This window comes from Cornus florida, unplaced genomic scaffold (genome assembly GCF_030987335.1).
Source record: "Cornus florida cultivar Cherokee Brave unplaced genomic scaffold, ASM3098733v1 CherokeeBrave_3.0.0_Hap2_Chr02, whole genome shotgun sequence".
NCBI lineage: Eukaryota > Viridiplantae > Streptophyta > Magnoliopsida > Cornales > Cornaceae > Cornus > Cornus florida.
Window position 1 is genome coordinate 8,132,157 of NW_026775572.1, and position 20,101 is coordinate 8,152,257.

The 20,101-nt window shown below is 35.6% G+C and overlaps 1 protein-coding gene across 3 annotated transcripts; it reads right to left on the reverse strand.

Annotated features, from left to right (window-relative positions):
* Nucleotides 1-2,584: 2,584 nt before the first annotated feature.
* LOC132293450 (uncharacterized) lies at nt 2,585-10,625 on the reverse strand. 3 transcript variants are annotated; one of them, XR_009477834.1, is made up of 7 exons: nt 9,505-10,623; nt 8,089-8,280; nt 7,685-7,924; nt 6,601-6,818; nt 5,341-5,595; nt 4,527-4,868; nt 2,585-2,837 (listed from the first exon to the last, which is right to left on the reverse strand). XR_009477834.1 is itself a non-coding variant. In XM_059790941.1 (7 exons), the coding sequence occupies exons 1-7, from the start codon at nt 9,935-9,937 to the stop codon at nt 2,812-2,814; spliced, it is 1,569 nt and encodes a 522-aa protein (XP_059646924.1). In that variant the 5' UTR covers nt 9,938-10,625; the 3' UTR covers nt 2,585-2,811. The 3 variants fall into 3 exon arrangements, 2 of the variants coding, with proteins under 2 accessions (XP_059646924.1, XP_059646923.1); XM_059790941.1 differs by having other exon boundaries at nt 4,664-4,868; nt 9,505-10,625; XM_059790940.1 differs by lacking the exon at nt 2,585-2,837 and having other exon boundaries at nt 4,449-4,868.
* Between the last annotated feature and the right edge of the window lie 9,476 nt (nt 10,626-20,101).

The window sequence follows — 20,101 nt, forward strand, 5'->3', positions numbered from 1 at the left end:
ATCCCAACAAAGCTAAATAAAATTCAAGATAATCTACTTATGAGCTTGCCTCACAGATGAGTTCATGAAAGTACTGATACTGGTCTACAAAAAAAAAGAAAAAAAACGTCAGATTAGTCATGTCAATTAAACATTCTCTTTTTCGTTTTTTTTTTTTTTTTTTCATCTACACATTACATTGCTGGTATGATAGAGACAATTTTAGGTGTGCAGAAAGAGAGATGATGATTTAAGGGGCCTCTTTGGATTAGGTCATTATGTATGGAGCACAGTTCTGGGCATCGAAGAATAAACAAGAACAAAGCACTTAAGCTTTTGAATTGAAAATGCTGTGATTAGTGATAGTTAGGGGTGGCAATTTATGCCCAACCCACCAACCGGCCTGCTTATTAATGAGATTTGGGTGAGTGATTTAAGTTGACAGGGAATTGTTTAATTTGCAAGTCATTAGCGGGTTGAGGGTGGGTACCCAAACATAAAACTTGCAATTCTCTCTCTAAAACTTTTGCGCTCTATTCACATAATTTTCAAGTTCATCCCCACACCACTCCCTCTTCTGCTCTCTTTTTCTACTTCATGTTTCTATCTCTACATGATTGTTCACCTCTTTTTATCTCCATAAAACTTTTTCTCTGTGTCCACTTCATTTTCAACTTCAGTCACATAGTTTCTCATCTTATTATGTGTGTGTGTGTTCAGTGTTCTTCATAAGTTCATATATACTATGTATTCGACCGTATAGCCAAGCTTGGATGTAATTTTGCCTTTTGTTACGCCTTGTTGGCAACCAAATGGACCATTAAAATCTGTAGAGAGAGATTATGTGTGTTGGGAGTTAAACTTGATGATCCCTCAATTTTGTTCTGTATTCCAGCAGAGATGTTTGAATTTTGGATTGTATTATTATAAAATCGCATATGTTTGTTATTGTAGAATTGTAAAGTCTGGTGGATGAACCAGAGAAAAAGTTCTTAAAAAAATGTATGTTAAAAGAATGGTTTGCACTCGCATTATCGATCTCAATCGCATTGTAACGGATTCGGGCGAATATCGGTGTAAATCAACCAGTTCATGAAGGTGTGTAACGGTATTGGATCCTTCAAAAAGTATTACGAACAGACCATTACATCGCGTATAAGCCGTTATGACGAATCATGACAGAGACTTTTGTGTAAAAAAGATTCAGATAGGTAGGTACTTATAAGTGTTTTAATGTTTTTGTTATATTTAATATAGATTTTAAAAAAGGTAAGATGTGATAAATGACACTAGGTTAAAGTTTTTATGTTTTAAAATTGGATTATAATTTTATGGTTGGATCTCGATCGACCCGGATTCTGATCATTGTGCCGGGTAAGAACTCACATACTTGCTCACTGTCTTGGGAAAAGGTCAAAAAGAAGAAAATATAAATAAATTTGGGTGATTGGGTTGGATGTGGGTTGACCCGTCTATTTGTACCCAAACAATTAATGACCCGCCACAAACTGGTTGTTAGAAGGTTCATGACCCGCTCATTTATAACCCGCCCATACATGCGTGTGAGTAGTGAATCACTATTCTTGTGCGTAGTAGATTTTCTTATTTTCAGATTTAAGTTTTTAGATATTCTTCTCTTACCTCGTACAGTGATCCAGGCCGTTGGTCCAACCAAGTTTTTAAGGAAATAAAAACATTGAGGTTGAACATTTCTACTTTATTTTATTTTTTTCTTCAGAAAAAATTTTTAAAAAATTGAGCAAAGTGTCGTCTTCGCCCAAGTGTGGTCTGTAATGATTTTGACATACTTTTTGTCTTTGCTTGGGGGACACGTGAAGGAAAATTTTAATTATTTGAACAATAACTGGATAAGAGGAAAGAAAAAATAATAAAAACAAAATAATAAGAAAAAAAGAAATGTCTATATCTACGGTGACAAAGACAAGCCAGATAAATTTATTTACGGACAATAACTGAATAAAATGGGGCCAAAAATTGTCTAACAAAAATAAGAAAAACAAAATAAATGGAAGGGAATGTCAACATTCCTGCCGAGTACGACGACTAGTCTGGTGTAGCTAAAATGGCTATTTTCAATCAACCTGTGAGTCTGTGGTGTAATAATGGGTTTTATAGTTTTATGGATGTGGGTTGACCCGTCTATATATGTGACCTCTTGCATGTATAAATATATATGTGTGTGTATGTGTATACATATCCTTGAAGATATATATACTTGCATGTAAAAAGATATATGTGTGTGTGTGTGTATGTGTATACATATCCTTGAAGATATATATATATATATATTAAAACTTATTGTTAATAAGATTTTAAAGGCACAATTAATGATACTTACTTAAATGTTGAGTGAGTGTATGTTTGTGTGTGTAGAAAAACGAGGGCTCAAAGAGAAAAAGTTCACAACTAGCAACTAGAATGAAATAGATAGATGAAAAATTCTCACTAAAAAAGCTATACTTTAGGGTCTTGCCATGATTGCTTAATAAAGCTCTTGCACTTGAGCATTTTTATATCTAATTAAAACAATGAAAAACTAAGATAAAATACATATATAATAAAAATACTTGATTGTAAAGTAGAATAATGAAAAGAGATTAAACTTTGATTTATATCCTCAGAAGTCAGAAGTGTCTCCAGATGACCCATTATCCATGATTGTCCTAACCAATTTTTTTTAAAAAGGTCAATATTAATATAAAATTTAATAATGTATTTGAAAGCTTTCAATTGGTATTCAAAAGATCGAAATATCACACATTAAACATAAAAGAATATAAGTTTTAACCCGAAGAAGCAGCAGCTGCTCTATCAGTGGTCTTCGCCGTTCGACACAGCTGCAATGGAGGACACAAATCATATTTAGGTTAGTACAAATGTACATTATACTCGCATATATATTACACTTGTTTTGAATTTCTGAAATAAAAAAATAGAAATCGAAGTATTACATCTTAAAAACAATTAAAAATAGATGCTATGTGTGATATACAGTGCAAGTGCATATATAAATGATGAAAAACATTTTGTGTAATTGTGCTTCTATACATGTATGTGCGTATATATATATTAAGATGTGGTTAAACAACCAAGAGACATGTAGATATCATTGAGAAATGAGTGATTTGTACGCGTTTCTTGGAGAAGGGTTATTCAACGTGTTTTGTACTTACTTGGAGAAGGGTTTTTCAAGGTTGGCGCCGCTTCTCCATAGTCATTCACTACCGACCTTCCCATCAACAAAGCTATAAAACCCATTCTATCTTCTTTTTTTTCTGTTCGACTTCTCTCTCTAAATCTCTCTCTACACACGCATACTATTCTCATGGAAGAAATTGATATAGCAAGAAATTGGGCTAATATTATCAACGGACTGGCAGACTCCGGCAACAGACATGTGGACTCCGGCGACAGCGAAAGCCCCGGCAACAGACATGTTCTTGATCGTAAGTCGGGGCCGAAGCTGAATAACGAGCAACTACAACTGATAAGCTTGGAGCGCAAGAAACTTGAGTTGGCCATGTCCCGAGCCAAGGCGACGGCTCGAGACTTCAATGAGGTGTTGACAGAGATCGAGGATAGAGTTTCAGTTCAACTAGGGAGAATTTTGGCGGACACCATCGATCCGGTGCTCGAAAGCCTGACCCAGGTGGTGGTAGAGGAAGAAGGACACGTTTGCGGGGTGTGTCAGGATGAGATGGAGGTCGGGGAAGAAGCTAGTGCCATGGGCTGCATGCACCAGTTCCATGGACCCTGCATTTACAAGTGGCTTAAACAGGCCAATGCTTGTCCACTTTGCAGGTACAGAATGTAATAATAATATGCATATGAATTCTCAAGATGTATAGTACTTTTTACGATGACTGAATGAGGCTAGGGTTTCATTGAATTTTATCAGTATTTCTTTTTTTTCTCTTCTTTGTAAAAACTACTTGTTCGAGTGGTTAGTATACAGTATTGGTTTTCACTACATAATTTTGATTCATAACACACGACAGACATGGAAACTTATCATTGTAATAGGTTTCACAAACACATTACAAAGACGCTTTAGGAATCTATGTATTATAAATACTATGACTGAATGTGACACACGAACCAATAAAGCTCTGGCAACAACACAACACACCGCCTAAAGTATAAAGAGAGCAATGCAATCACGTTCTGCATTCGAGCCGAAATGCTTCTCAATCAGAAAACTCCAACTAATCGACATAGTAAAAAGAAAACATCACATGGAAGTGGTACACATGTGAATCTGCCTTTTTGACTTGCTACTCAGCCTAGTTTTTTTTTTTTTTTTTTCAAATAGCATGTTTTTATATACAAAGGGCAAAATGAGCTGATCATATGACATAACAAGTGAAGAAAGTGTTGATTACTGATGGGGATACAAATTCCACCATAGAAGAAAAGAAAAAAACTGCATCAAGATTGTATAGCCTTAATTGCTTCTCAACCATCTCTTGTTAAAGCTATCTGTAGTCCAAATAAATTATAAATAGAACAAGGATGCAAAATCTGACCTTTCATGCTCCATTGAGAAAAGGAGCAAACCAGTTGTATTTGTTATTTACATCATGATTCAGGAAAAGTGCAAATTATAATTAATGGGCTGATTTTGCGGAAGAAACAGTATCAAGAGAGGACTCTTCCATATCACCTTGGGATCTCCGAGTTTGGTCGGTGCTCTCAACTGGACCTTGTGGGCTTCCAAAAAGGGTGGAGAACATATGCCCGTGGCATTCATCGCAGAGAAAGAAATAGGAGAAGTGGCCCTCACCAGGGAGCTTATGCACAATGGCCTTTGGTAGAATCCGAGCCACATAGTCAGTCATCGATGGTGGGACCACCTCATCATCCATTCCCTGTTCAGCATTGATGAAATGCAGGAATTAATATTTCAAACCAATAGAACTCCGAACTAAGTTATTATTATGTTTAATGTCTCAGAGTAAAAAAGAATTGCTTTCACTTAAATATATATATATATAATTGAGGTTGGATGCTAAAAATCAAGGGGATATTGAACTAGAGGTAGAAGACACATTGTAATCATTGCGTACTTAGAATCCTTGCGGAAATGAATTTCAAATAACACCTCCCACCTTGTTATTTGAAATTCATACTTGACAAATCATTGTTAGAACTTGAACCTAAATCATTCATTCTAAATTTATGTTATAATCATGAACATTAATCCATTCATTTCACATCCTACAATCAAATTGGAGCCTAAGTTTCAGAGGTAAATGGATATTTAAGCCAATTAATAGACTGGAGCAAGAAGAGCCATAAAAATTACCCATCCAATGGGCGAGGAGGGGCGGTAATACAAACCTGCCATATATGAATTGGGCCCTGAAATCCAGTCAATTCACACTCTGCCTGACTATACATGGACTTGAGCCATGGGAGAATGCCTTTCCCTGGGCACTTCTTCTGCACTCGAAGATCTGCCAGGCTAAAACCCCAATTTGAGACCTGTAGCACGGCTTCCTGTATGAACGGTTCCGAATTTCCTTGGCGGATTGACTCCTCAACATCCCTGTGCCAGAATTCTTCAAACCTTGGTTCTTCAATCAGAGCTCTATCCTAAATAAAGCAATTGTTTTTATTCAAGCCATCTGATTAAAAAAAAAAGTTATTTTTCACTCAGAGTTTACTGTGGATTTTTCTTTATAGGTTCAAGTAAAATTTATATGCCAGTCATGCCCCACAGTATTATCACAGATAATAACAACTTGTTCCGAAGTAGTTTATCAATAAGAGAATATAAGATCTTTGTACTGAAAACATCAGTTTTGAGGCAATAGTTAGAAGTTTTTAAAAAGCATACTAAAAATATTAAGGTATAACCCAGAAGTCAGAATGCCATAACGAGATTTAGCACATCAATATCATTTTAAAGTTCTTAGGTTATTAGTCGACGTTTACAACATGCTACACCCAAAGGGTGTTGCCCATAAGCACACCAAAAACTGCAATGAGAATCTTATAATAATGCAATATGATGTCCAAAGAAGCATCAGGCTTCATTACCCTGTTTAGCATATCACAGGACAATAAATTTTTAATTGAATCAGTTGTTAATGCTATTATATATCATGTTTCCCTTTTTTTTTTCCAAAGCCATGAATAGGGACATATCAAGCATGCCTTTATCTGTTATCTAATTAGTTTTCTTTTCCCATAGAAGAGATCAATCAAAAAAATTGGTGTCAGTGAAAAAAATTAGAATCTCATTTAGGAAGAAAGATGCAAATCCAAAGGAGTTTCCAGACCAAATGAATCTGATTGTAACTAAAGTGATTAAAGCCATTCTGTTTTTGTTGCGTTCTTTATTGATTAAGACTTCTGCTGCAGTTTCTGTACTGCTGAAGTAAGCAATATATAAATTCTGAACAGTTGGAACATGTTTTAACTTTTCTCTGATATTAAATCACTTGAGTAGTCATCTGTAAACCTCAATTTTACAATGGAGACTGATGTCACCTAAAGCTCAAGATATTTGAAAGTTCACATTTAAAACTGGAGTGCATATGATCAATTTTTAATTTTAAAAAAATATATATGTGCAGAGATTCAAGATAGAATTACCCTCTCTGCCAGTGACACAGATAACCACTTATCTATCTGACCATGCTTTCCAGATAAGAAACATCGGCGATAAAAATAAGCGAGAAATTTGGGAAACCTTCGAGCTAAATAGAACATTAGCTTCCTCCTCCGAACCCACTTTTCCCAAGTTCTAGACATCTCTTCCTTAGTCATGGTAGATTCATATGGATTAACCATTGGAGCAAACATGGCTGCACCTGCAAAATCAGCAATAATATATCAAAGAAAATTATTACCAGATAATATGTTATTAGAGTTGTTTTTCTTTTTTTCTTAATTAAAATAAAAAAAATAAAAAATAAAAAAAGGAAGCTAGATTGAACCCACATTAGTTTTTTCAGGAGGAAAAAAAATATAATAGCTATATAATAATCATCATCATCCTATTCCTCCATTGCCTCTATCGTGTACATTATTAAATGCAAAGAGGTTGGCTTTCTAGCAATAAGTCGAGAGAGAGAAAGTTGGTCTTGAATCCCTGCGGGTCAATCTTCATATATTTCATTGTACATGTAAAATACTCAAAGATAAGATCAAGTCAACAAAACCTTTCCACCAAATAACCAAATTATATATCTTAACCGACTATGGAAACATAAGTTCATTACGTGCATAACCACAAGAAGTAATTATTGAATTGTAAGGGCATGCCATAAACCTATATCTGGTTATGAGGGGTTCCCTTTTTCTTCTCTCCTTTCCTTTTTTCGGTAAAAGAAAACCTCATAATTTCATCTTATTAGTCCCGCATTTATCCCCCACCAGGAAAGTGTCTTGCAGTCTTTCATTGCCAAGTCCAGTGTTACTCTTCAGATTTTCTCTATGCTTTTTGGAGCTTCTAAATTAATGGCTTCTATAAAAAGATAAATGAGAGAGAGAGGGTTGGATTATAGGCTTTGAAGGAGTTGGCTGTGGTAGGGTCATGACCAGAATTTAAGGTACATTAATGAATTTTCAACCCTGGTTTCATTGTAAGATCACTTGAACTACCCAAACAGGTAATGAGAAGTATGGTTATGCTATACTTTTATAGATATGATAAAAGACAAATATCAAAGCATACCTGCAATTCGATTGGGAATGTATTTGAGTGCAGCCCAAGCATGCATGGCTCCGCTTGAGTACCCCAACACCCAAAACTTGTCATGTATTCCTATAGCATTTGCCAAGTATAAGATATCCAGAGCTGACGAGTTAAGGTTCCTTTTGGGATGAGGATCACTCTCCCCAAAACCAGGAAGATCATAAGTAATCATGCGAACCCCAAACTCTTCCAGCAGCGACATTTTAACTCTTGGTATACCTTTCATAAAAAAATAAACACTATTTTACAAAATCATAATGTGTTATCATGACAATTCTGCCCAAAGTTGACCAATAGCAAACATTCGACTGCATTTCCTGAATAGATTTAACATCTTTAGGATTCAAAATGCATCATTGAAAATGCAACTACAAAATATTTACCTGCTAGCCGGGAGGACAAAAAGCTATGTGGAACAATCAGAGAAAATCTAGCTCTGTTGCCGGGAACACCAAGCTCACGGTATGCCATGTATCTACCATCTGGAAGTGGTATACGCATAGCACTAGGAGGATGTATGTATACTTTCTTAACCAGTGGAACTGAGCTATCATGTTTATTATTTACATTCAGTGCTGCACATGTTTAAAATTGTCAAAAATATGTCAAGTAGGGATAACAACAAAAAAGTAGAAAGAATTGAAGAAGTTTGTCCTTCCATGAGTATTAAAACTAAAATGGTCAGTATTGTGTGATGAACTCTCTAGGCCCATAGCCAACAATACAGAGAAGAAACACATAAATATCATAGCTAACGAATTATCAGGATTCAAATGTAAGAACAAATTCACAACATAGAAAGGTGAAGTATGAATAGGATTTCACCATTATTGATTGTGGGTAATTTAAGAACAACTATAGCTTACATAAGCTTGAGCAAGCCCTCATATTCAGGTTGCCCCATTACTTAACTAAGTATCTTCACATGGTATGGCACCTATAGATACAACAGCTTGCACCTCAAGCTTTTATACAAGCTCAAGCTTTATAATCATTATCCCTAGATTTTTATTACAGAATTCAAAATTCATCTCCCTTGAAAGTCATGGATGACAGCAAAGTAATCTTTAAATTTATTTAAAAGTTTAATTAACTCAGCCCTGAAACCTAAACCCTAAAACCCTAAACCGAATGCATCCTGTATTAAAAAGGTAATGGATGAAGTGTCATCCACCCAGCAAAAGAGAAAATATAAATATAAAAAATAAAAATAAGTGTCACTCATTTGAAAAATGAGTTGAGGTGCAGCAATAGCAACTATATTATACCCAAGCCCAGCCTAAACTCAATTTCCCAAGAAATGCTGGTATCCATTGCTAGCAATTCCGTATTGAGATCAAGAACGCAATTTTGATGAACACGAATCTGGGATTGAATATAGTCTAGGCTTCTAGCCCAAGAATCTTGAACCCTAACTTATTGTCTCAAAAAATGGAAATAAGCAAATGATTTCCGTAGAGAAAACGAGTAAAGAGGACACTAAATTTTTTCAATAAATCAGACCACAAGCATTAATTTATTTCTAAATCAATTTTTTGGGGGAGTCTGATTGATTTTTTCAAATTAAGGCAATTAGGACAACCTTTATTTTTCATGATAATCAATTACCTCACTGTAAAATGAAATTATGACAACTTTGTAGATGACCCCAAAATTTGCAAACTAAATCAGGACCAATACAAATAAGCTAGAATTCATCAAGTTTGTTCCACAACCAATAAGCAGCAAATGTGATTGCCAAAAAAAGGTCCCTAGTATGTGTTGATGTGATAACAATCATGCAATGATTCTGAAATTACCTGCAAACGCAAGGAGGAAGACGAAAAATATGACCGGCCATGCGTGAACAGGGTCGCGATCTTCCGGCAAATAGTCGTTCAAAAATCGCAATTTACTTGAAACCTTAGCCATTGGTTCCCTCATCTTTTGCACAACATAAGAATCCTCGGTCACAAAGTTCTGTTGCACTACATCCCTACAACCCTTTCCCAATTCAAGAATCAATTCGCCCCAAGCTTTCGCGAATTCTTTAACCTGATCCTTCAAGCTCTCCGATTCAGCCAACTCGCCTTCCGGCGAGTCTCCGGCGACGAATCCCGATCTTTTCATTTCAAAAGCGGGCGTAGTTGAAATTCCGATTGCCTCGCTGGTGTATCTTATCCCGGAATCCTCTACGAGACTCACGAGCTCGTCCCTCCATGACTTCGATCCTGTAACTTCCGACATTTGCATGTGAATCACAGTTATTTAGCGACTCGAAGCTTCATCAGGAATAATAATAACCTTTTTTTATGAGAGAGAAGATTCGTGTTACGAACGCAACCACAATGACCGATCAAATACGCCAAAGAGAAAGAACGTACAATATCAAGCTCTAAATAGAACTAGTAATTAAGAGAGGTTTGAGTAAGTGAGAGAGAGATTTGATTGAATCAGAAGATTCACACTAATATCAACTTCATTATGAACTGACATTGTTTCAGAATAGCAATTTATTTATATATATGTGTGTGTGTCTATCTATATATAGAGAGAGAGAGAGGTGTGAGGGTGTTGTTTAAATCACAAGATTGAATGTAATTTCGTGGCGAAAAGAAAACAAAGAAACTGTAACTTTAGAAGCGTGAAGTTGAATCCTCCTATTGTTTAATCTGAAAAATGAAAACCCTAACCGACCATTGAACGTACGAATCAAATCTTCACAAAAAAAATAAAAAAAGAAAAGGGAATAAAAAGAATCTTGTTGCTCAGCTGAACTTTTACTTGCCGACAAATAAATACTACAGTAGTATGACACTGAAATTCAGTGGTCCATTGGTAATTATAGTATGAACTTTATAGGAGTCGACCATTGATGGATGTTTTCAAGCTTTAGTGAGCCAGATTTGCAGTGGTTTGCAAATCGAAAATGACGGTGCAGATCTTTCCACGCCTGTCCTACTGCTAATTCAGTGTGATATCAACGGCTGACTACCGATTAGGCCGGTTGCAGTAGGTCAGGTTCGCTTTTGATGTACAGCTGACTTGTAAAGCTTCGCCTGTGATCACATGCTTGTTCATAATTTTTTGTGCTTATGGTTCAATTTTTTTTTTTTTATGACAAAAATAAATATTTCGAGTAGAGCTGCACATCGACCGATAGTTTCATAAACAGTTTGTGTTCAGGCTCATTCTTTTAATAATTAAGTAGAGGTCGAGTTTATTTTTCAGACTTGTTTAATAATAGAGTTGAGTTTAAACAATATTTAATTTGGTTAGTAAGCTCTAACTTATACTATATAAAATAAATTACTACTCAAACTCAAATAATTTGTTCATAAACAGTTACTGCTCAAGCTCATTAGTTTAATCGAACTCATCATTTTTCAGGCTAGTTTAGCAAGCTCTTGTTACATATAAGGAATTTTACATATAAATGTACTTACGAGCCTATATTTACAATATTACGTAGTCAAAGTCTTATAGTTTCTAAAAAATAAAATTGATCAAATTAATGATACGAAGAATGTACTTTCACTGTTCATTAGAGTTTGTTGCACAAAATAATCTTTCACTGTTTGAGCCAAATTACCATGCTACCCCCATTTCATTAATTCACCCAAACAAAGCCCATAATTTTTACATATAAATGTACTTAAAAACTCAACCATATGTACGAGTGCAGGCCTAATTCATAATATTTCATCGGCCCAATTAGTAACCCCAGTTAACAAATAAAGTCCATTTAATTAACTAACTCAGCCCAAATCATATTCTCATCTAAGCCATGGGAAATTACAACAGATTTTTTTGTTGATTACATACATACTCTATTATTCCGGCAAGAAACTGCCCACTCGTAGTCTGGTGGCCAACGTTCCAAAAAATAAAATAAAAAAGAATGGAAAGAGAATGGTGGCTTACCACACACACATATATATATATATATTGCAATATATATATGTATATATATTTATTGCAACAGAATTGCTGAGTGCAGTGACCACAAATAACATAAATCTTATTAAATTGTTCAAATAGTCTGAAAAGTCAAATTGTTAGGGGTTTCTCATTTCTGTTATACTCAATTTTAGAAAAATAAAATTTAGAATGTGCATTAGATTAGCAATTTTTTAATAAGATTATTATTTCATAGATTAGAATGCATAAAGTTGGAAGTTCTTATAGAATTATTGTTTGATAAATATATATATATATATATATTTTTTTTTACAGTAGTAAATAATTGATCCCTTCAGATAAATTTATGTTTACAAATTTGGGCCTTGAGTTTTTTCTCTCTTGAATTTTGTTTTGGGTGGATGAATTATTTGTTCTTTATGTGTTTGAGATGCTTTGAATATAAATTTTACATATTATATGTCTCACACTCTCTTTCTCACAAATGATTACAGAGATGAATTGCAGTGTGCTGGAGATAATGGATTTGCCCTTAATAATGATGAGATAAGATGATAAAGATGGGATAAATTGGCAAATGTAATTGGTAGTTAAGATTATTATTTTTTAAGCCCATAAGCATGATATGACGTCATTTCATATAGGGGCAAAATAGTTAATTTGTATGTCCGGTCACTGCCATTTGACTATTTGACCTTAAATGCACATTTTTTATAGTTCAGGGCAGTATTTAATTGAGAGATGTTTAATGCACTTTACCCTAATATATGTATACACATGCGAGCCCGAACCAAGTTGAGCTCGAGCTTATTAAAAAATTGCCGAGTCGAGCTCGAGCCTACTAGATCAAGCTCGGCTGAGCCCGAACAGCTCTCTTGCATAGGTGAGACGTGTGATACCCCCGGATTTCCGGATGCGGGTTGGCCAGGCCCACGCCCGATTACCCGAGGATATCAAAACAATTAGCAATTTAATGAACACAGAATACAATATAGAAAACAAGAATGAATAAAATTTTGCTGAAAAGAACCTAGAATGATAATCCAATAATTGAAAACCTCAGAATAAATAATTCCATTGATAATTAAAACTATTTTGATACAACTGATCCCCCACGAATGGAAATCATTCTCCAATTTATACAACTCAGGAATCTATCTAGTGGACCCCTAAAATATCCAAGGGTACTCAAAAGACTGGAACAAAACCCAAGTCTTAACATGAAATAAAATCCTACGCCATCAGTAGAGTGAATAATTGTATCTGCTCAGCACGATCAAGCTCTACAGCCCAGAACCGACGAACACCTGAAAAAAATAATAAAAGGGTGGGTCAGGCCCACGAACAAGTTCTAATCTAACTGCAATCCATACAGTGACCCGATACGCAGATACACCATATATACCTCACAATATCTATCCAGTCTATACATATATATATCCACACCATGGGACCTTCACTGAACTATAGTAGGGATCTCAACCTGAATAGAAGACAACATGCGAATACGCACCCAAAGGTGGGCATGAGTACCTAGACCTAACAGGGTACACCCAACCTACTATAACCAGCTACACATCCACTGCATATACGCACCCTAACCAACAAGTTTGAGACTCGAGCTCAACTCGTGGTACCATAAACATATATATCTAAACTCCGTTCCTAACCATTCACAAGAAATTCAATAAGTCATTCGGCGTATTCAACCGTACCGACTTATACATATATAAGGAGGATTTATTTAACAACCCGTTCCCTTATTCCAAAATAGGTAGGACTGAGTATTTTAAATCAGTCTGTCCCTAGTATGCCACCGTCCCATACCGGTGCATACAATCCACAAAGTCCATATAATTGATAGAACCAGTCATACTGTTCACCAATTAAAATCCATAAGGTAGGAATTAGCATTTTGAGCTAAACCATACCTAGTATGCCACCGTCCCATACCGGTGCATACCATCCTCCATATCCATGTAAATTACAACATTCAAATGATAAGCAAGTAATTTACAATGCAAAACCAAACCCAGATAATTGACAGAATTTTAATGTGAGAATTCAGCAATTAAAATCCAATACATAATTCCAAATAATTGGTCAAATTTAATATAAGAATTCAGCAATTATAATCCAATATATGATTCCAAATAATTGACCGAACTAAGTATAAGAATTTAGCAATTATATTCCAATACATAGTTCCAGGTAAATTACAAGGCATAAATAATAAGCACGTAACTTATAGTCCAAAACCAACCATCCATATCATTGCAGAATAGTATTTAGTATTCCAATAACTTAAATCCAAAACCATGTAAATTACAGGCTATAAATAATAGTACAATAATTTAAAAACCAAAACCAATATCCAAATAATTACAGAAGATTTTTAAGTGTTTCAGCAATTTAAATCCAAACAATTAACCATATAGTTGCAGGAGATGATTTAATAAATCAACAACTAACATCTAGAGCCTGCATAGATCACATCTAACACATCAATGACCCTATAATATATTTAAAACCATTTTATAAATATATTAAATCCAACTGGAATGCCTAAAAATAAGCTTAAGTATTTAAAACTTTATCCATCCACCAACCGTATACAATTGTACATAAGTGTTATACAGTTTGATCCGTTAATTTAGAATTAACCTTAAATCAATTTAGGGTCTTAATAACACCCAAAAATTAACTATTTAATTCCTCCGTGAAGTCCCATTAAATTTCTAAAATTTAATCAAGCCATTTAGTTCCTTTCTCTGTTAGTAGCATACACCGTTGTATATTTTTACACTGCTTCATCCTTTGTCTTAGAGACTTAAACCATACAACAATAAGTTTAATAACACTTAGAATTAACTACTTAGATCCTCTGTTAAGTCCCAACAGTTCATTAGAATCACTCAGAAGCTCAAACAGTGCTCAAAACACCAAACAGAGCCCTATAAAACACTTTCTGGACGTAAAACAAATTGGAGCCGGCTCTTGGAATGGAAGAGCCGGCTCTTCCCCTATTGGAGCCGGCTCCAATTCCCTAGGAGCCGGCTCTTGCTGAAGGGGAGCCGGCTCTTGACTTTCTAAAGCCGGCTCTCTCCCTCTTGAGAGCCTCCAGTTCATTTCTGCTCCGTTTTTACCTATCTGCTCGTTCTCTGGTCAGTCCCTACCCTTCTGTTTATTTCTTAAACTGATCTTAAAGGTTTATTATCACTCTATTAACATCTCCAAGGTTTGATTACAGTAATTTAAATCAATTAAAAAGCTTAAGGTTGCTATTGAACTTACCAAGCTTTTAGTATCAAAACTGAAACTATATGCAGAAATAGAAACAGAACAGATTGCACACGTAATTAAAACAGAATAATAACATCCCTATAATTTTTGTATAACCCCAGTAGAGTTCCTATATTGTGTCTACAAGAGTTGCAATCAAATACAGAAACTAAGGCTATGATAGAAACCATATGCTTAAAGTACAGAAAACTGAAACAACACTTACATACACTGTAACAGATATTGATTTCAACACATACAGACCAACAATATAACACATAATAAACATATCAATTCCAGTTTCTGCTTGATTAAACCCTAGAGATTATCCAGGTGCACAGAACACGGCCCAAAGGGAAAGAGGAAGATAGAACTTGCCTGAATAGGTTTGCAAACAAACCCTTGTTGCCGTTGGTCTCAGTTTTTTTTGACATCCACTGAAACTTGTCTAACCTCCTAGAACCTCTACTCCTTCCTTCTCCTTGGTTAAACCTTGGAACCCCAGTCGAAATTCTCACAAACAGCTCTGTTCTCACCAAAGCTCCCTCTGTAACTCTCTCTATTTGGCAGACTTTTTCGTGTAAAAGCTACGACAATATGTAACCCTAGGTTTAACATATACTGAGGTATTTATAATTGCAAGATTAAAACCCAAATCCACAGAGCCCTAACTTCGTCAGCCCACAAAGTAACCCAGTTTAGTTACATATCAGATGCTTATGAGACGGCTCCAAAAACCCTAACTAAAACGTATCTAAAACCCCAGTTAATGGGAATTACATAATTACCCTGTTCAAAAATTAAATACTTAATAAATAATTAATTTAATAAAACCCATTAATTAAATCAAATAAGCAAGCAACGAATCACTTAAAACACATAAAATAAATAAAACAATTAATTAAAATAAACAAACAAATAAAGAATTACACCCTTAATTAAAATAAACAAACAATTTAAAAAAATAACACAATGAATTAAAATAAACAAACAATTGGACACATAAGCATATAGATACAAAATCAATTTAAAATGCACAAAAATAAAATTTAAATTCCATTTTTATCCCTTTTGAAATTAGGGGTATTACAAGACGACTCCCAACTGTTGAGATTTTACCTATTGTACAGCTGTAGGATTAAATTATTTTCTCATTGATTTAGGGCTAATTGGTAGGCAATTAGTTTCCCGATTATTGTATATTTAGTTATCTATTTTAGCTAGATATTACTCTATAAATTGAATGTAATACCATCATGAATAATATCAAATAAGAATTTTGAAGTCTTATATTCGTTCTTTGAATTTCAAGATAGTATCAGAGCCATCCGTATTTTTTTGATTTCTTGGAGATTGTTTCAACCCATATAATGATTTCTTTAACCTGCAGACCTTCCGACTATACTTTTCGGGTATCATACATCCTAGTGGGAGATCCATGTAGACTTCTTCAAATAATTCACCATGCAGAAAGGCATTCTTCACATCGAATTGTTGCAATGGCCAATCCAAGTTCGCAGCTAAAGACAACAAGACCCGAACTGTGTTGATTTTGGCTACAAGTCATATGACATTTGATTCTAGACAGGTCTCACCTCTTAATTCATCCTCACACAAATTTGTTTCCACTGCTAATGGACTTCGATCCTAGTTATTGGGGAAGGATCTTTGCAATTCACTAATAATTTGCATTTAGATTATGTTTTAGTTGTTCCATATTTAGAGTCTAATCTTTTGTCAGTTTTCCAAATAACCACAGCTTTATCTTGTGTTGTCATTTTTTGGCCTGATTTTTGTGTGTTTAAGGATATCCAAACAAAGCAGACGATTGGTTGTGGTATTAGGCGAGGGAAACTGTATTACTTGGACTTGATGTCCAAAGTTCCGACAAGCATTGACCGTGGATGGTTCTGAGGGGGAGAGAAAAAAATCTGAAATCTGGCTGTGGCATCGACGTCTGAGGCATGCTTCCTTTGGTTATTTGAAAAAATTATTTCCTAGTTTGTTTGCCAAATTTGATGTTTCGAGTTTCTGCTGTGATGTTTGTGAACTAGCAAAGAACCACCGTGTGTCGTATCCATTATGTTTGCATAAAAGTCCACTCCCTTTTATGATTATACATTCTGATGTTTGGGGTCCGTCCAAAGTCACTACTTTAGGTGGATCTCGTTGGTTTGTTACTTTTATTGATGACTGTACCAAGATGACCTGGTTGTGCTTAATGAAGTCCAAAGGTGAAGTGAACTTATTGTTTCAGAAGTTTCATAAAATGGTTGCAACTCAATACAATGCACATGTTCAGGTTCTTCGTAGTGACAATGGTAGAGAATATCAGAGTTTTGACCTTCAGCAGTATTTGGAAGCACATGGAACTATTCATCAAACCACTTGTTCTAATACACCCCAGCAGAACGGGGTTGCAGAGCAAAAAAATCGCCACTTATTGGAGGTTGTTCGTGCTTCATTGATCGAAGCGCATATGCCATTATCAAATTGGGGAGAAGCAATTACCTCTGCAGCATATCTAATCAATCAAGTACCTTCCAGCTTTATTGACTTTCGGACACCATTGCAGGCTCTTATTGAAGCAGTTGTTGCCCCAACCGTCCCAAATCTACCTTCTTATGTCTTTGGTTGTGTAGCATTTGTACACCTTCATAAGCATCAACGCAGCAAGCTAACACCTCGAGCATTGCGATGTGTTTTTCTCGGATATGCTACTCATCAAAAGGGGTATCGCTGTTATCACCTTCCAACTCGACGAATGTTTATCACAATGGATGTTGTCTTCCATGAAGACTCGATATATTTTTCCTCTGCGTTTGAACTTCAGGGGGAGTACCAGAACGAAATTCAGACTCTAGATTATGATTATCACATTTTTTAGGATGGTGATTCTAGTGTTGATGACTCACAAGTTGGACCAACCAATCAGGAATTGGGCGAATTGGATTCAAGTGGTATAAGTTTGGATCAAAGTAGTGATGAACGCCCAGAAATGGGAAGTATGGCGCCAACCCCAATGGGAAGTATGGCGCCAACCCCAATGGAAAGTATAGCGCCAAACCCATCGTTGTCCGAGTTTGAGTCCCTCGCAACTGACATATCAAACCAATCGTCTGCTGAGGATGTTCCTAATTTAGTGCCTGAGCCACTCAGAAAACAATTACCACCGCGTCACACTAGATGTATTCCTAAACCCACATATGAACCCGAACTTTCTAGTAAAGTTAAGTATCCTATGAACAATTATGTGTCGAACCATCATTTGTCAGAATCAAATTTGTCATTTGTAAATCAATTATCTGCTATATCTATTCCTAACAGTGTGCAGGAAGCCTTAGTTGACCCTAGGTGGAAAGCAGCTATGAACGAGGACATAAAATCCTTACAGAAAAATGAAACTTGGGAACTCATTGATCCTCCACTAGGAAAGAAACCAGTTGGATGTCGATGAATTTACACTGTGAAGTATAAAGCCGATGGCACAGTTGAACGCTTTAAAGCAAGATTAGTGGCGAAAGGTTACACCCAAACCTATGGAATCGATTACACAAAGACGTTCGCACCTGTAGCCAAAATCAACACAGTTCGGGTCTTGTTGTCTTTAGCTGCAAACTTGGATTGGCCATTGCAACAATTCGATGTGAAGAATGCCTTTCTGCATGGTGAATTATCTGAAGAAGTCTACATGGATCTCCTACCAGGATGTATGATACCCGAAAAGTATAGTCGGAAGGTCTGCAGGTTAAAGAAACCATTATATGGGTTGAAACAATCTCCAAGAGTATGTTTTTGAAGATTCACAAAGTCTATGATATCCTTTGGCTACTGTCAAAGCAATTCAGACCACACATTATTTCTGAAGAAACAACATGGTAAAATCACTGCACTCATTGTATATGTAGATGACATGGTGGTTACAGGAAATGATCCTGAAGAAATGAAGGCTCTCAAGAAGTACTTGTCTAGAGAATTCGAAATGAAAGATCTAGGTTCTTTGAGATATTTTCTTGGGATTGAAGTATCTCGATCGAATAAAGGAATCTTTCTATCTCAAAGGAAATATGCCTTAGATCTATTACAAGAGACTGGCATGACAGCATGTCAACCGGCTGAGACACCAGTGGAAGAAGGACTGAAGTTATGTGTTGAGTCCAATCAAGTACCTACTAATAAAGGAAAATACCAAAGACTTGTAGGGAGATTAATGTACTTAGCACACACGAGACCAGATTTGGCTTATGCATTGAGCATTGTTAGCCAGTTTATGCATGATCCTGGAGAGCAACATATGAATGCAGTTATACGCATTCTGAGGTATTTGAAATCTGTTCCTGAAAAAGGAATTTTGTTCACTAAAAATGCTGGTTGTCAAAACATAGATGCATATACTGATTCTGACTGGGCTGGAGCTATAGATGATATGCGATCTACTTCTGGTTACTTCACTTTTGTGGGAGGTAATTTTGTTACATGGAGAAGCAAGAAACAACATGTTATTGCTCGCTCGAGTGCAGAAGCTGAATTCAGAGGTATGACACTTGGACTTTGTGAAACGTTGTGGTTAAGACTTCTTTTGCGGGATTTGGATTATCTACCTGGGCAACCGATTCGATTATATTGTGACAATAAAGCAGCATGTGATATTGCCCATAATCCAGTTCAACATGATCGTACAAAGCATGTCGAAATAGACAGATTCTTCATTAAGGAGAAATTGGATGGAAAAATTGTGGAGTTGCCTAAAATTCGATCTGAGGATCAACTAGCCGACATTCTCACCAAAGCAGTCTCAAATCAAGTGCTTTCAAAATTTTTAGACAAGTTGGGCATGTGTGACATCTATGCACCAACTTGAGGGGAAGTGTTAAGATTTTACCTATTATACAGTTGTATGATTGAATTATTTTCTCATTGATTTAGGGCTAATTGGTAGGTAATTAGTTTCCCGATTATTATATATTTAGTTATGTATTTTAGCTAGATATTACTTTATAAATTGAATGTAATACCATCATGAATAATATCGAATAAGAATTTTGAAGTCTTATATTCGTTCTCTGAATTTCAAGACCAACAGCCAAAGCTCCGCTCGGTTTATTTGTATTATGTGGAAGCATAATTGTTGAACTCATGTTAGAACTTTCACAAGTTTAAAGTAATTTTAAAACATTGATAGAATTTTTGTGCGGCTTAATCTAACACATTCTA

What these genes read in the sequence shown, in the direction of transcription:
- LOC132293450 (XM_059790940.1), bottom strand. Translation starts at nt 9,937, where the DNA reads ATGCAAATGTCGGAAGTTACAGGATCGAAGTCATGGAGGGACGAGCTC. An exon ending in CTGTGTCACTGGCAGAGAGG is followed by an intron (nt 5,596 to 6,600) that starts GTAATTCTATCT and finishes TGCTTTATTTAG; the next exon opens with GATAGAGCTCTGATTGAAGA. An exon ending in GCCCAATTCATATATGGCAG is followed by an intron (nt 4,869 to 5,340) that starts GTTTGTATTACC and finishes AATGCTGAACAG; the next exon opens with GGAATGGATGATGAGGTGGT.